This window comes from Talpa occidentalis, unplaced genomic scaffold (assembly GCF_014898055.3).
Source record: "Talpa occidentalis isolate TD23 unplaced genomic scaffold, MPIMG_talOcc4v2.1 talOcc4.17, whole genome shotgun sequence".
NCBI classification, from domain to species: Eukaryota; Metazoa; Chordata; class Mammalia; order Eulipotyphla; family Talpidae; genus Talpa; species Talpa occidentalis.
Window position 1 is genome coordinate 45,357,274 of NW_023601754.1, and position 15,286 is coordinate 45,372,559.

The 15,286-nt window shown below is 56.9% G+C and overlaps 1 protein-coding gene across 6 annotated transcripts; it reads left to right on the forward strand.

Moving 5' to 3' along the window:
• Positions 1–2,631: 2,631 nt before the first annotated feature.
• CCDC9 (coiled-coil domain containing 9) lies at positions 2,632–15,248 on the forward strand. 6 transcript variants are annotated; one of them, XM_054697265.1, is made up of 15 exons: positions 2,632–2,712; positions 4,366–4,438; positions 4,585–4,689; positions 6,595–6,696; positions 6,844–7,089; positions 8,381–8,464; positions 8,538–8,711; positions 9,261–9,442; positions 11,162–11,208; positions 11,314–11,446; positions 12,067–12,154; positions 12,240–12,639; positions 12,983–13,075; positions 13,927–13,976; positions 14,538–15,248. In XM_054697265.1, exons 2-15 carry the CDS (start codon positions 4,436–4,438, stop codon positions 14,553–14,555), a joined length of 1,725 nt encoding a protein of 574 aa, XP_054553240.1. In that variant the 5' UTR covers positions 2,632–2,712; positions 4,366–4,435; the 3' UTR covers positions 14,556–15,248. The 6 variants fall into 6 exon arrangements, with proteins under 6 accessions (XP_054553240.1, XP_054553238.1, XP_054553239.1 ...); XM_054697263.1 differs by lacking the exon at positions 14,538–15,248 and having other exon boundaries at positions 13,927–14,508; XM_054697264.1 differs by lacking the exon at positions 14,538–15,248 and having other exon boundaries at positions 6,595–6,693; positions 13,927–14,508.
• Positions 15,249–15,286: the final 38 nt, after the last annotated feature.

A 15,286-nucleotide genomic window follows, 5' to 3' on the forward strand; every position in this document is an offset into this window, starting at 1 on the left:
AATGATGGGCAGGTATGGGTTATTGTATCTATTTGATGTCTTTTATGCCTGAGGAAAAGGAGAGTTGCTGAAAATTACCCTATATATTGGTGGGAGCCCTATCTTCAGGGAGCTGGGAGTTTTAGCAATGCCATAAACCTTGAAGATTGTCTTTCTTGAAAGTTCCTGATTTACCCAGAGGGTACTTCTTGTTGTGGATTCCTCTTTGCCCGGCCAGTCCAGCTGTGTCTTGACTGTTGGCTTGAGCCCCTTAATTGGAGCCGGAAGAGGGTTTCCCACTTCACTGTTTGCTTTGGTCAACAGGCCCAACACAAGCTGGGTACCCCTTGGTTTCTTTTTTTTTTTAAGATTTATTTTATTTATTTATGTACACAAGAGCTGGGGTACAAGCCAGAGGTGCAGGGGTTTGAGAGGATTCACCACAGACAGAGGGGAGAGCACAACTGGCAGACTGACTGAAATACACTGCTGAGGGGAGCAGCGGGGAGATAGGAGAGGTCTGCTGTGCCATGTGGGTTAGCTCCCTGGCCAGGGATCGAACTCATGCTGCAGTGGCTGCCGATAGCTTGATAGTGTGAGACTTAACCCCTTGTGCCACCAGGGAGGCCTCCCTCGGTTCCTTTTGACTGTAATTAAAATTGTGAATTAACCTTTGGTCTTGCAATATTTCTTGGAAAAGTCATACTAATAGTCTTTTTATTTTTTGCATAGAACTGGGGTGCAGACCAGAGGTGTGAGGGGGGTGAGAGGATTCACCAGAGACAGAGAGGGGAGCAGAACAGGCAGATCTACTGAAATACACTACTGAAGGGAGCAGCAGGGAGATAGGAGAGGTGTGCTGTGCCTTGTGTGTCAGCTCCCTGGCTGGGGATCGAACTCGTGCTGCAGTGGGTGCAGATTGCTTCTTAGTGCTGAGACTTAACCCTTTGCACCACCAGGAAGGCCCCCCCACCCCGGCATTTTTTATGGTCTCCACTGCTATCTCCATGCTGAAGAGATCATAGACACTTAGGACTACAACTCCCAGCGTGCTGGGAGCCTGACTTCTTGATTTGCGGTCCTTGGGAATTAGGGGTAGAATTTAGCAACCATCCTTGCCTTATAACTGAATACATGAAAGCGTGGGGTTCTCCTGATTTTCTGGATTCAGCTTGCACTCTGGTATTGCTGAGAGGAGACATTTGGAAAGAGAAAAATGTAGAGATATTGGGAGGAGAGACTTGAAAAAGAGACATGTGGGTGAGAGACATGTGGAGAGGCTGCTCCTGGTCCTTGACAGAGACAATAATCTGTAGCTGTTATCTTGACCTCTATTGTGGGTTATGTGGTATATTTCGAATTTTGACTTTCTTCTTCTGTCCCAGCTTTCTGGGACCTGACTAACCCCTTTCTTGTGGTTCTTTGCCAGAAGTTACTTTAGACTTGTGGCAAGCTTTCAGATTGCAGCAGCTCTGCTTCAGACTGAGCCTGTTAGGCTTGGCGTTTGCCCACAAGGGGACGGGTAATTTTTGGAGTTTGCTGTAATTTGAAATCCCTTCTTCTTCTCTTTTCTTTCTCTTTCTCCTCCTCCTCCCCCTCCTCCTTCTCCTCCTCTCTTCCATCCTCCTATCCTCTCTGCACACCAATTCTATTAAAAATCTTTCACTGAGGGGCCTCCCTGGTGGTACAGGGGTTAGATTCTCAGCTCTATCAAGCAATCACCAGCCACTGCAGCACGAGTTCAATCCCTGGCCAGAGAGATGAACCACATGGGCAGCAGACCTCTCCTGTCTTGCCTGTTGCTCCCCTCAGCAGTGTATTTCAGTGGATCTATCTGCCTGCTGTGCTCCCCACCATGTCTCTGGTGAATCCTCTCACCTCCTACACCTCTGGGCTACACCCCAGTTATTGTATGCATACATAAAAATAAATCTTAAAAAAAATCTTTCCTGAGAGTCTGCTTCCTTTGCCTTTGTGCATGTTGAGGCCAGATCCCTTTTAGAGCATGTACCCCTTAACAGGCATCTGGAATGTACGGAGTCCACTCACCACAGGACCTTTGCACCAGCCATCTGTCTTTTTCCTGATCAGCTGCCTCCTCTCACCTTCAGGCCTCTTCATACCCTCTCCCAAGGCATCTCTCACATTTCTGTTATTTCACGTTCATTTGTTTTCCCTCTTGAGGACAGGGACAGGGTCTGCTTTGCCATGGCTCTGACAAGCCTCCCCCTCATCATCCCCCTCAGCGCAGAGCCTAGCATTTAGAGAATGAAGGAACCATTTTAGTGGTCGAAAAATTTAACCTTCTAAAAGTAACTGCAGGTTTCATTGGCTGGTGTGTTGTGTGTGGCTGAGAGAGAGAGAGAGAAAGAGAGAGAGAGAGAAACCAAGTCAGACTTCCAGGAGTCATTGCCCCAGAACCTGACACCTATTTATTGGAAGCAGGTAGAGAGCAGAGTGCCATGGTGTGTCTCTTCCCTGGAAAGCAGCATTCCAGGTGCATTCCAGCAATTCAGGAACACCCTAGGGGACCTGCGGGACCCATTCCCGCCTCCGCCCGTGGGGTGCGGCCCCTTTAAGGCTTCCGGAAACGGGTGGGCAGGACCGGAAGTGACCCTCTCTATTTCCCCTCTTCACGTGGTGCGGGCGGGAAGTGACGCGCGCGGCCCGGGAGCTGTGGACGCGGAGGCCGAGAGAGCTGGAGTCGCGGACGCCGCGGGGTCCCCGGGACAGGTGACCGGGGGAGAGGGACGGGAGCGCGCCCGGAGAGGGCGGGGCCTGACGCTTCACGTAGGGGGAGCGGGAGCAGGCGCGGGCGGGGTGCGAGCAGCCCGCGGGGGCGGGGTCAGAGTACTCTGCGGGGGGCGGGGACAGGACGCCCACATGGGAAGCTGGAGCGGCGCTGGCGGGGCGGGCCGTCGGCGGGTGGGCAGGGCCCGAGCGGGCCGGGCCGCGGGAGGAGCCGGAACGAGACTGGACGGCTGGGGCGGAGCCGAAAAGTTGCCTTGGGGCAATGGGCGGGGCCAAAAGACTGCCCGGCGGGCCAGGGGCGGGGCCGGGATTGGGCTGAAAACGTTAGGGGCGGGGCCAGAAAGTTTCGCCTAAGCTGGAAATTGGTCCAGGTGGTAGGCTGGGAAGTCAGGGGCGGGGCCAGGGGCCGACGCGACGGCGGGGGCGGGGCCAGAGTGGCACCAGGGGCGGGGCGTGGGGCTTGGCGGGAAAAGCTGGGCGTGGTACCAGAAAGTTTTGCGGGAGCCCCAGGTGCAGCCCAGAGCGTTGCTGGGGAAACCGGCTGCGGAGTCCGAAAGCGCGAGACTCCAGGAGCGGGGCCAGAAAATGGACACGATGAGGCGGGGTGGGGCGGGAATCAGGGGCCGTGACTAGAAGATGGGCCTGGGCACGTAGGGGCGGGGCCAGAAACTTTACCGGCGAGCCCGGGGCGTGGCCGTATAGCCACGAGAGGAGGGGGCGGGTCCTGCTGTTGCCTGGATCCCGGAGGTGGGGCTGATGGTTGGCCAGGAAACTAGGAAGCGGCCAGATGAATGACGCGAGCAGTCTAGCGGGAAAGGCGGGACTTGAAAGTTTGCCCTGGCCGGGGGCGGGGCCGTGGCCTTCACTGCCGGACGGAAGCTGGACATCTTCCCTGGAAAGCGGCGGGCCGGCCTGGAAGTTTCGTCCGCGCAGGGGAGGCTATCCACTGGGGACGTGGAGCTGGGCCCTGGAAGCCTCGCCAGTGGGTTCCGGTTCTGGGTTCGGAATCTTTGGAGGTGGGGGGAGACTGTGGGGAGGCACTGGTTCCTTTCTCGGGAAGTTGGGGGCCGGCCTAGGACGTCTCTGAGGGAAGCTTAAGCTTAGAATGTTCTATGAGTGTTAAGGCAGCAAAAGGAGTGAAATACAAACTTTTTTCTTTTGCATGTGTAGTTGTGGGATGTTTCTGAAACTTTCCTGGAAAAGAGGCGGGTTTTAGAACGTTCAAGGGGATGTGAGGGACGGCAGAATGGGCCCTGGGAGTTGAATCTAGAATTTTCCTGTACCAGTGTGGGGAGGGGATGTATCTAAACTCCAAGTACATGCGTGTGGAGGTGGGCCCAGTCTTCCTTTGAGCACAGTTCAATGTTTCCTTCAGTGGTGGGGCAGGCCCAGAACTTTCCCATGGTTGCTGTGACTCCAGTGTCTACCTGGGAAATAGGTGAGTCTTACTAGTCCAGGAGCAGGTGGAATCTAAGTTTTTCCTGTCTAGGGTGACACTAGCATTTCCAGAGGGGGAGTGAGTGAAGACCAGAATTCTCTTAAGGTGCATGTGTTTGTGTATATGGGAGAGGAGGAAGCAGATTGCTGGTGGTGGAGGGATGTTGTTGTTAGTCCTTCTGTTTCCTCTGCCCTTAGGAAGCCCCAGTGTGAATCCAGATTCTGCTGGGGAGATTTGCTGGGGTCCTGACCCCACCCACCCAGTGAAATGGTGAGATGGAAAGTTGGGGGGGGGTCTCTGGAAACCTGAGCTTTGGGGCAGGGGACTTGGGAGGAGGACTTGCCGGACACTCAGACCCTGGATTGAATGGGTCTGAGGTGGGTAGAGGATTTCCCTCAGTTGTTTCTCCATCCCAGGCAGCCACGCTGGATCTGAAATCGAAGGAGGAGAAGGATGCTGAGTTGGACAAGAGGATCGAGGCTCTTCGTCGGAAGAATGAGGCTCTCATCCGGCGCTACCAGGTGCCCTAGCCCTGCCCTGGGAGACCCCATCCCCTCTCTTCCCCGCAGTGAGTTTCCCTCACCTCTGCCTTCCTTAAAACTTTTTCATGGCTCCCCATCATTATCAGGATAATAAGCCAAAGGCCGTAGCCTGGCAGTCCTTCATTCCCTCATTCCATCATCCATTCGCAAATACACGGTGTTCACTGTACCAAGCCTTGTGCTGAGTGATACTGGGGAGACACCATGACCGAGCAGCCTTGGGCCTGCTTGGCCAGAACTGCAGCCCGGTGGGGCCCACAGTTGTCAGCACTTGTCATCGATGACCCAGAGAGGTTGTGATGGGAGACTTCAGGGTACTGTGGGAGCCCCGAGGGGGCTCTTTTTTTTTTTTTTTTTTTTTTTTTTTTTTAATAGAGGCATGTTTATTTATTTATTTGTTTGTTTGTTTTGTTTATACATGCACTGGGTACAGTCAGAAGCGCGGGAGGGTGAGAGAATCCACCAGAGCCAGAGTGGGGAGCAGAGCAGGCAGAAGGACCGAAGTACACTGCTGAGGGGAGCAGCAGGCAGCAGGAGAGGTCTGCACGCCATGTGGGACCCTCCTCTGGTGGCCGGGGAGCAGCCGGGGATCGAACTGGCGCCGCAGAGGCTGCGGGCAGCTTCGCAACCCAGCGCTCAACCGCTGCGCCACCGGGGAGGCCCCCGAGGGGGCTCTTGACCCAACCTGGGAGATAGTACATATCTGCTCGGAGCGGGGGATTCTGAGAGCTGAAGAGTAAATAGATGTTGGTCAGTGAAAGTGAGAGCAGAACGTGTTTCAGGCCGAGGGAACAGTTGGTACCAAAACTCAGAGCTTAAAGTTGAAGGGTCAGTGAGGGAGACAGACCTGGAGAGGTCAGCAGGTGTCTGGACACGCAGGGCCCAGAATGCCACCACCAGACTGAGTTTGGATGTTCTCCTGAGGGCACTGGGGAGTTGTTCAGAGCTTTGAGTCGGAGTGGACCCAGGTCAGAGCAGCGGTTTAGGAAGAACCCTCATGGATGTATGTGGTGGGTGGGAGGACACAGTACTGGAGAACAGAGACCAAGGAAGGGCTGAGCGGAGACAGTGTACCAAGTGACTGATGGGCAGTGGTAGGTAGGGGGAGGGAGGGCCCAGGCTGAGGCCCAGGTCCCCCTGTCAAAGATGGCAGGGTCGGTGGTGGGACTGACTCTGAGATAGAACCCGGGAGGAGGAGTTGGCGTCATTTATTCATCTTTCATGCATTCATTCATCATAAAAAATAATTTTATTGAGTTTCTTTTGTGTGTTAGGTAGTGTTGGGCTCTGGGTATATATCAGTGAGCAAAGCAGACACATATTCCTGTCAGATATCCAGATTCTGGTGTGTGTGTGGGGAGACAGACAATAAAATATATGTAATGTCAGGTAGTGAGGAGGGGTGAGGGAGTGGCAGGGTAGTCGGTTGCTGTCAGCTGGTAGGCAGGCCTCACTGAGAAGGGGCAGCTGAGCAGAGCCCTGAGGAGGGACTGAAGGATCACTGGGGGAAGGGTGTTCTCTGCAGCGGGAACAAGTGCAAAGTCCCGGAGGTTGGTCTGAGGCTGGTATGTACTGGGAACAGTGAGGAGGTCAGGTGAGCAAGGGGTACTTGGTGGGAGTGAGGTCAGGCTGGTAATGAGGCCAGGCCCTTAGGCCCCAAAGGCTGAGGGGAAACCCTTGGCTTTTCCATGGAGATGGGCCCCTCAAGAGGGTCCTGAGCACAGGACCCCATGGCATAGCACTTCAGATGCTGAGTGACCAGCTCTCTGGTCTTAGAGTGCAGAGGAGGGGCCTGGGCAGGGCCGGATGAGGGAGAAACTGGCTGTGGGACTCCAGCTGGCAGATGGGACCCCCTGACGTGCCTCTCCCTCTGTTTGCTCCCAGGAGATTGAGGAGGACCGCAAAAAGGCTGAGCTTGAGGGAGTAGCAGTGACCGCTCCCAGGAAGGGCCGCATGGTGGAAAAGGAGAATGTAGCTGTCGAGGTGGTGAGCTCGACCCCGGGCTGGGGATGCATGCTGATGGGGTGGGCCTGAGAGCCCTCCTGGCTGCCCCAAATCTGTGGGTGGCTTAGGCTGGGCAGCTGTCCTCTCTGGGCCTCCCCACCCCGGTGACTGTACTTTCTCCCTTTTCAGGATAGGAACCTCGGTCCCTCCCGGAGGTCTCCTGGGACACCTCGGCCCCCTGGGCCCAGCAAAGGAAGCCGACCTCCCCCTCAGCTGGGCGGCAGGGCAGGCATGGGCCGGGCATCCCGAAGTTGGGAGGACAGTCCTGGGGAGCATTCTCGAGGATCTGGGGGCCGCGGCCGGAGGGGCCGGGGCAGAGGGTCCCCTCATCTCTCTGGAGCTGGAGATGCCGCCACTGCTGACCGGAAATCCAAGGTAGGAGAGGTGAAGGGGCTGGAGTCTCCTGGCTGAGGTGCTTGCTGTCTGGACTGTTCCCACTCTCAAGTGGGTGGTTTTGCACTTAGCTGTTGGTCCTGTTTTTCAGATTTCCCCCCATCCGTGCGTTTCCTTCTCTTCCCCACTGACCAGGGCTTGGATGTGCTCGCCCTGCTGCCTTTTACCTTGTCTGTGTGGTACCTGCTTGTCCACTCCTCTCCCCAGCTTTCTCTTCTGTTCCTGGCTCTCGGTCTGTCTGTCTGGCACATTTTGTCCAGTGCATGGGCTCTGTCCCCATCCCTGGGTTTGTGGGGTGCAGTGACAGTTTTATGGTGTGTGCTGCCACCGTGCTGGTCACCCCTTCAGCAGGGTGGGGGGGCTTCCTAGCATAATGGCTTAGAGGCCACTGTAATTTGCTGTCAACCTGGCTCTGTCAGTTCCCTGACCTTTGGCAGTTTGGTCTCCCCTGAAAGCTTTTGGGTTCTCCCTCTTAGTGGGGAATGCTAATCAGATTTAAAGGTGACTGTGTGACTTCTGGGACATCAGGCATCCATCGAGCCCTAATGTTTATTTGTACATGTTGAAGCTGCTGTAACAAAAAGACCCCAAACCCATGGCCGAAATCTAGTGGAAGTTTATTTCTCTCGTATGCTGTGCCCTGGGAGTGAAAAGTGAAGCCGTCACTTACGGCCGCTTGGCCGCGTACACGTCTAAACCCCTGTCTCCATGGGGGCAGTAGGAACAGCTCGTGGGCTCACCCAGCCCCCGGCCACATTGCCTGCTTCTGTTGTGGTTACTGCTGGGGCAGTCATGGTGTGTCGGGGGCCAAGGCCCACTCAGGTTCAGGGTTTTGCTAGAAAGATTCGTACCTGAAGAGACACAGTGAAACCAACAGAGGGGTGAGGGGCATGGAGTGAATCCAGGAGTCCTTCCCCTCCGGAGTTGGGTGCTCACCTCCTCAGTACGAGTCCTGACCACCTGTTGAGGGTTCCGACCAGGACTGCTCCCTTGGGACCTGTATCCAGGTGGTGGCGGGTCCCCTCAGCCCCCTCTGTCTAGTGCACACCCAGAGTCCGGATTTCAGGGGGATGAAGGCACTCAGCATCTAACTGTAGAGTTGGGGAGTCGAGATGTGACCTTGGTCCTTTGCTCCCCTCATCAATTAACTGTCCGCTGGGGACACCCAGAGTCGAATTCCCAGATGCCAGCCAAGGCCCGAGGAGAGCAGTCTCCGGCCTGTGTGTCAGAGCTACCACAGGGTTGGCTGATGCCGGTGTGTCTGTCTCCCCAGGAGTGGGAGGAGCGGCGCAGGCAGAACATTGAGAAGATGAATGAGGAGATGGAGAAGATTGCCGAGTATGAACGCCACCAGCGGGTCAGTGCCTGGGCGGCCCTGCCCTCCCCAGAGTAGGGGGTAGAACCCCTGACCCACCAACCCTTGCCCGCAGGAAGGTGTGCTGGAGCCTAACCCTGTGCGCAACTTCCTGGATGACCCCCGGCGGCGTGGTGGGCCCCTGGAGGAGCCAGAGCGTGACCGCCGGGAGGGCAGCCGCCGGCATGGGCGCAACTGGGGGGGCCCCGACTTTGAGCGGGTGCGCTCTGGTCTTGAGCAGGAGCGGCAGGTAGGTATGGGCAGGGGGTGTCTCCTTTCACCAGCCAGGAGACAGGAGGGAGAGGCAGTGTCCCTGCTTACAGCCCTTCACCCCCAAATTGTCTGTGGATTTTGTGCCCCTGCCACACCACTATCGCTTTCATACCTGTAGGGTCTGTTCTGATGTTGTCTGTTGTCCCTGACCTTAGTAATAGGGATGCCTGTGGGTGCTGGGTACTGTCTTAGCTGCTGTGGGGATCAGAGCTGTGAATGAGGCAGGTGCCTGCCCTGACTGCGTCCTGCTGTGGGGCCGTGAGAAGTGCATATGTGCTGTGATAATATGGCAGGCGATAGTGAAGGTGAAGAAGGCCCCAGCCGGGAGAGCCAATCAGAGCCCAGATTGCTTAGGAGAGCCCAGAGCCCAGCTGCTTAGGAGAGGGCGCTTGCGCCGACCTGGTTCTCATCTCCACGCTGCCCTTTCTTCGTGTGTGTGGCCTTGAGCAGGCGGTGCCTCCTCTGAGCTGATGCTGGAGGGGGTGGGGCTTGGACAGGGCCCTGACTACCTGTCTGCTGTGGGCAGGGCCGCCGGGCCGGCCTGGGCGGTGCCGGGGACATGACGCTCTCCATGACGGGCCGGGAGCGGTCGGAGTACCTGCGCTGGAAGCAGGAGAGAGAGAAGATCGACCAGGAGCGGCTGCAGAGACACCGCAAACCCACTGGCCAGTGGCGGCGGGAGTGGGATGCTGAGAAGACCGATGGGATGTGAGCCTTCTCTCCTTTGATCTTTTTTTTTTTAAAGATTTATTTATTTATGCATACAAGAACTGGGATACAGGCCAGAGATGCTGGGGTGAGAAGATCCACCAGAGAGAGTGGGGAACAGAACAGGCAGAGCGGCCGAAGCGCACCACTGAGGGGAGCAGAGGGCGAGTCAGGAGAGGTCTGTTGCGCCATGTGGGCTGCTTCCTGGCCGGCTGGGGATCGAACTCCTGCTGCAGAGGCTGTGGACTGCTCCACAGTGCGGTGCTCAACCCCTTGCACCACCAGGGAGGCCCTCCTTTGACCTCTTGACCTTATCCCTGACGTCTGATTCCTTGACGTTGGTGCCCCTGTGTCTCTGATCGCTGTGGTAAGGTTGCATGAATCCAGCACCAAGTGTAGTGTGTCGCAGGTCGGCCTGGCTCACTGACCCAGGCTGGAATTTAAGCTGGGGTTTCAGCTGGGCTTGAGTCCCCCATGTGTGTTTGTTCTGGGGTCAAGACTCAAGGGCAGCAGCTACTGGGGAAGCCCTGATCATGGCATTGGCAGAGATGGAGGGTGAGCGGAAATGCTTCCCGTTGAGTTAGGCTGCAGCCCTCTTGCTGGGGTGGCAGTGACTGCGAGCTTCAGCGGGTGGTGCATCTTCATGCGGGGCAACACAGGCACTGCCAGTGGCCATTAGACCTTTGTTTCTGCCTTTACTCCTCTTACCTGTCCAGGTGGCACTGTCATCTGAAGTCTGCCTTTTTCCCTGGTAACAGCCCATCAGACCTAAAGCAGAAGCCTCCGATGTCCTTGATGGGCTGCCAGTTTCCTCAGCAAAGACAGTCCGTTCTGAGAGTCGAGGAGGGAAACTCAGTTTTTCATGCCACCTCTGCCCTCGGCGGCGTGGGGAGCTTTCTCACGCCTTGACTTTGACCATTGGCTCTGGCTAGAGAGTAGGGATGGGTCTGTGTGCCTGGTGGTTGCAGTGTGAGCTGAGCCCAGGGAGCATGAGGAATATTTCACGCAGATGTGGTAGCTGCTCTCGGTGTGCGGACCGCTGGGCTTTGGGGGAGATGTTTTCAGGGTGAAGAACGATGGAGTGATCGCCTGCACTGTCCGTGTCTGATTAGCACACGTCTGTGTTGGTTTATCAGTAGACACTGATTGACTCCCTCCTGTGAGTCCTGGAAGCTTCTAGGTGATGGGGATATAGCAGAGTGTGCCTTCAGGGACCTCAGAGTTCAGTGGGAAGGATGGGTGGTGAAAAGAGCTCACGTCTGCGGTGGTGAACACCTAGCAGCGTGCAGGGCAGTTGTTGGGAGATGATATGGCTAAGGCGTGACTGTTTCACTTGGGGGTTTAGGAAAGAGCTTGGAGCTGAGGCCTTAAGGAGGTGGGGGAAGAAGCCACTGGAAGCTCTGAGGAGCAGTGTTTCAGGGGTTGCCAGCCAGGTGCAAAGGCCGTGAGGCCAGAGCTGGGTAGAAGAACCCACCTAGTTGGGGAGGTGAGAAAGACTGATAGGCAGGGAGTTGTTTGTTTTGGGGCTCAAATACTGAGTTTGCTGTGATTTTTACTACCATGTGAAGTTTACTCTCACCCATCCCCCAGTCCTGCTGTTCTTCTAATCAGTGGCAACATTCTGATCAGACACAGTTGTCAGTGATCTTCATTCTGACCCTGCTTCTTCCTCTCCTCATGCTCCCCCAGCCACCTGCTTACTCTTTTTCCCTTTCCCAGGTTCAAGGATGGCCCAGCCACTGCCCTGGAACCATCACACCGCTATGGTGAGTGGGGGGACCTAGGGTGGGGTGAGCAGCTGCCTGCAACAGCATGGGGGGTGATCAGGGGTTATTCCCCCCAACTCTGACTCTTCCTGGGTTCTGTTGCAGATGATCAGGCCTGGGCTCGACCTCCCAAACCCCCTACTTTTGGGGAGTTCCTGTCCCAGCACAAAGCTGAGGTCAGCCGCAGGAGGAGGAAGAACAGCCGACCCCAGGCCAAGGCAGTCCCCCGTGCCTACAGGTGCTGTGTGACTCTGTCACTGGTAGTTCTCTGATGCGCGTGCGCGCGCTTGCGTGTGTGTGTTCCGTCTGTCCCACCTTGGCCCTGTCTGCCTCCGGTACTTGTGGCTCAGGCACTTGGTTGGGAGGCTTGGGACCTGGTTCTCTGCTTTTCTTTCTTTTTTTTTTTTAAGATTTATTTATTTGTGCATACAAGAGCTGGGGTTCAGGCCAGAGGTGTGGGGGGTGAGAGTACTCACCAGAGACAGAGTGGGTAACAGAATAGGCAGCCTGACTGAAATACACTGCTGAGGGGAGCAGCGGGCAAGACAGGAGAGGTCTGCTGAGGTCCCTGCTGTGGGCTGCTTCTTGGCTGGCTGGGGATCGAACTCGTGCTGCAGAGGCTGTGGACTGCTTCACAGTGCGGTGCTCATCACCTTGCGCCACCAGGGAGGCCCCTGCTTTTCTTTCTTCTGTCACTGACACTGTTTGCTCCTCAGTGCTCCTGTGTGCTGGGTCCTCGGGAAGTTCCCTGGCCTCTCTGTCCCCCCAAGTAGAATTTTGCTTTCAGAGGAGGAGCTGAGGTGAGAAGCCCCTTCCACTGGCCCCCTGGGCTTTACCCCCTTCTTCTGTCCCCTCCAGTGACCATGATGACCGTTGGGAAACGAAGGAGATAGTGTCCTCAGCCCCTGAGGCCCCACAGCCCACCCCTGAGGAGATGCCCACGCAGGTACAGCGGGCTGTCATCTCTGGGCAGAGGGTGTGGGACACTCGGGACCTGCGCCCTCCCCCAACCTGCCTTGTGTTCCCCACAGCCTCCCGAGACCCCAGCCCCTGCCCACCGGCCTCCTGAGGATGAAGGAGAGGAGGAGGGGGAGGAGGAGGATGAGGAAGAAGGGGAGGAGGATGAGGATGAAGAATGGGAGGATGTGAGTGAGGACGAGGAGGAGATTGAGGAGGAAGAAGAGGCTGACGAGGAAGAACCAGCCCAAGACCACCAACCCCAAGAAGCTGAACCCGCCGGGAGTCCCGCCAGTGAGCAAGTGGACAAAGTGCCCTCCAGACCCGAGGAGCCCCTGGTGCTTCCCCAGGCCCCTGCCACGCCTTCTAGCCCCTTCTCGCCCCCCGGGGGCCACCAACCAGTGTCCGACTGGGGTGAAGAGATGGAGCTGAATTCTCCCCGGACCGCCCACCCGGCGGATGCCCTCTCTCCGGGTGAGGCCTGGCCTTTTGAAAGTGCATGAAGCTGCTGCTTGTGTGTGTGCTGGAGGGTGCACGGGCCTGGGAGGCTGGGCCCTGGGACCCGGTGTGCCCACCCTGGTGGCTGGGGAGGACTGACCTCGTCTCCTCTATGTACCGGCCACACCATCTCTGCAGTGCCTACCCCAGTTCGTGCCCCTGCTTAGACCAGCAGCCCCCCCCCCCCAATAAAGAGTTGGCGTTCTCTAACATTCCCCCAGTGTGTCCTTGAACCCCCTCACTTCCCAGGGCCTTAGATCTCATGGTGGGAGAGGTCTGTTTGGAGGGGAGGGGCTTGACTGGGCCTCCCCCTTCCTAGGAGGTGACCGGCCAGCCCCTGCCTCCCCGGAAAGTGGACCCAGCCTCCCAGGATCCCAGAAAGCTGAAGAGGAGGGGTCTGAGGTTGCTCCAGGTGGGGGAGTAGAAGGAATTGGTGGAGGTGGCCTGTCTTCCTCTTTCTCTGGGGCTTTCTGGGAGGAGGGGGGCGTTGTCTGCCATGGTGGTGGTGAGGGTCTGCCATGCTGCTGAACCTGGGGGAGGCTCCAATGCTGGGTGAGGGTGGGGTGGAACCGGGGTTGGGTTGGAGCTGAAGGAAGGACTTTCAGAGCCAGGCACATTGCCAGGGGCTGGCAGTCAGGTGGATCTAGGATGGGATTAGAGTTTAGAAGCCAACCCCCAGGTAAAACGGAGGAGGTAGGGCAGAGTTAAGGGCAAGATTAGCTATTTAAATTGGTCTGGAATAAGAATAGGGAAGGGCTGGAATGGATTTAGGGTGGGCTGGGTGAGATTAAGAGTTTTATGGAGTCAGGGATGGAGTAAATTAGAAATGCAGACTCAGAATGTTGGGCCCAAAGAACCTGGAGCAAGAGGCCAACCCTTATTTTCCAGAAATGGGAAGCCAGGTTGCAAACCATGAATTTGGGGGCAGTCAAGGAAGCGGACCTGAGGAAGAGGGGGCGGTTGATAGCAGGGCAGGCAGATAGCAGTTGGTTAAGGCAGCTTAGCCGGGACTGGATCCATTGGGCAGATTTAGAAGGCCAGTGAGGTGGAAAAGTGCTTTGCCCTTTGGGCCAGGTATTGGCTAAGTGCCCACTGTCTTTCTACCAGATTATTTCCTCCGTTGTAGACAGTTACAGTGTATGTATTGATACTTCGTGGACCCACTGGTCAGGCTCTGCATGAGGGCCACAACCAGGGGTCCAGGTGACTACTGGGGAGGGGGGGTTACTCTTCCCAACCATTAACGGTCCCTTCTCTTCCCAGAGGCGGTCCCTGAGGGCCAGGAGACAGCGGAGATCACTGACTTCCAGAGGGTGCGTTTCTGCAAAGTGGTGGTGGTTGCTGAGCCACCTGGGGCTGCCCGCTGACCGAGTCTGCCGACTGTGGCCTCCGCGCTCTGCACTAACCTCCCTCCATTTCGCTCTGTCTTCTGCTCACACCACACTCCAGCCAGGAGAGGGTTAAATGTAAGGGGGGAGGAGCCAGGGACTGTGAACCCAGGTCCAGTCTCACAAATAAGAGAGCCAAGGAACGGGGTAGCTGAGATGCTCCTCCCTTCCCCCCCACCCCAGTTATCTGCCTATGGAGGCCAAGGGAACCTCGGCGCCAGTCCCGGGGCTGAGGCTCCCACCTCCAGGAGTTTACATCTGGGGCATGGCAGATAGCCAGTGACTTTTCCCAATGACTTTAATTACTGGGCCATAGCCCGTGTCTATTAAATTCAGTGCTTCCGCTAACCTTTGAACTGTGTTTCTGGCGGGTGCAGGTCGGATTGCTGTGCTTGGTGGGCTTTGCCTTGGCGCACGAGGTGGGTGAAAGGGTTCTTAATTCCTCCGCCCCCCTGATATGTCTTCCCTCCCCCACCCCCCTTGCAGGCTTCCCCGAATTCATGAAGACTCTTCTGGGAGGGGACTGAAGCTTCCCCACCGTGATGGGCAAGGGGCGGCAGGAGGGGTTAGTCTAGTCTGGCTTTCCAGGCAATGCTGTCTCCTTCCCGGAGCCCACTTGGACCCCATGGCATTAGGGAGAGGGAGAAATCGAGGGTGGTGGGGGAGGAGCTAGGGAAGGGGTGTGATTGAGGCGTGGGGCAGAGCTGGAGCTTTAGGGCGTGAGCGTAGACGTCCAGGACGCCAGTGAGGAAAAGAAGGCCGGTCCCGAGTGGGGCGTGGCTAGGGTGCCTAGACGGGACCAGCATTTTGGTGGACGGCGTTAGGCGGTGGGGTGGGGTCGGGAGAGAAGGTTTTGATGCAAGTTCGCCCTGTGGGGTGCTGCTACCGGGGTAATCGAAACCTGAATTAGAATGCAATTCGGAGAAAGGGAATTTAGTGCGGTGGGGAGGGCGTCGGGGAAAGGCTGCGGCTAAGGGGGTTCGGGACTTAGAGTCTGGCAAATGGGTGGGGCTCGGAGGCGGGGCCGTTTCCCTTTACGAAGGGCCGGGGTAGAGGGTGTGGAGGACAGAAAAGAGGAGGATGGAGTTAAGCGCTGGGAGGGCTGGGCATTAAGAGACGTAAGTTATCCCGAATTCGGGCAGGAGTGGGTGGGCGGAGACCAGCCGCTGAGATGGTAAGCGGCATTGCAAAGCGGGGCGGGGCCAAGGCCAAGTGGGGTGGGGTCAGGGCGCTGT

What these genes read in the sequence shown, in the direction of transcription:
- CCDC9 (XM_054697263.1), top strand. An exon ending in GTCTTGAGCAGGAGCGGCAG is followed by an intron (nt 8,712 to 9,260) that starts GTAGGTATGGGC and finishes TGCTGTGGGCAG; the next exon opens with GGCCGCCGGGCCGGCCTGGG. An exon ending in GCTGAGAAGACCGATGGGAT is followed by an intron (nt 9,443 to 11,161) that starts GTGAGCCTTCTC and finishes TCCCTTTCCCAG; the next exon opens with GTTCAAGGATGGCCCAGCCA.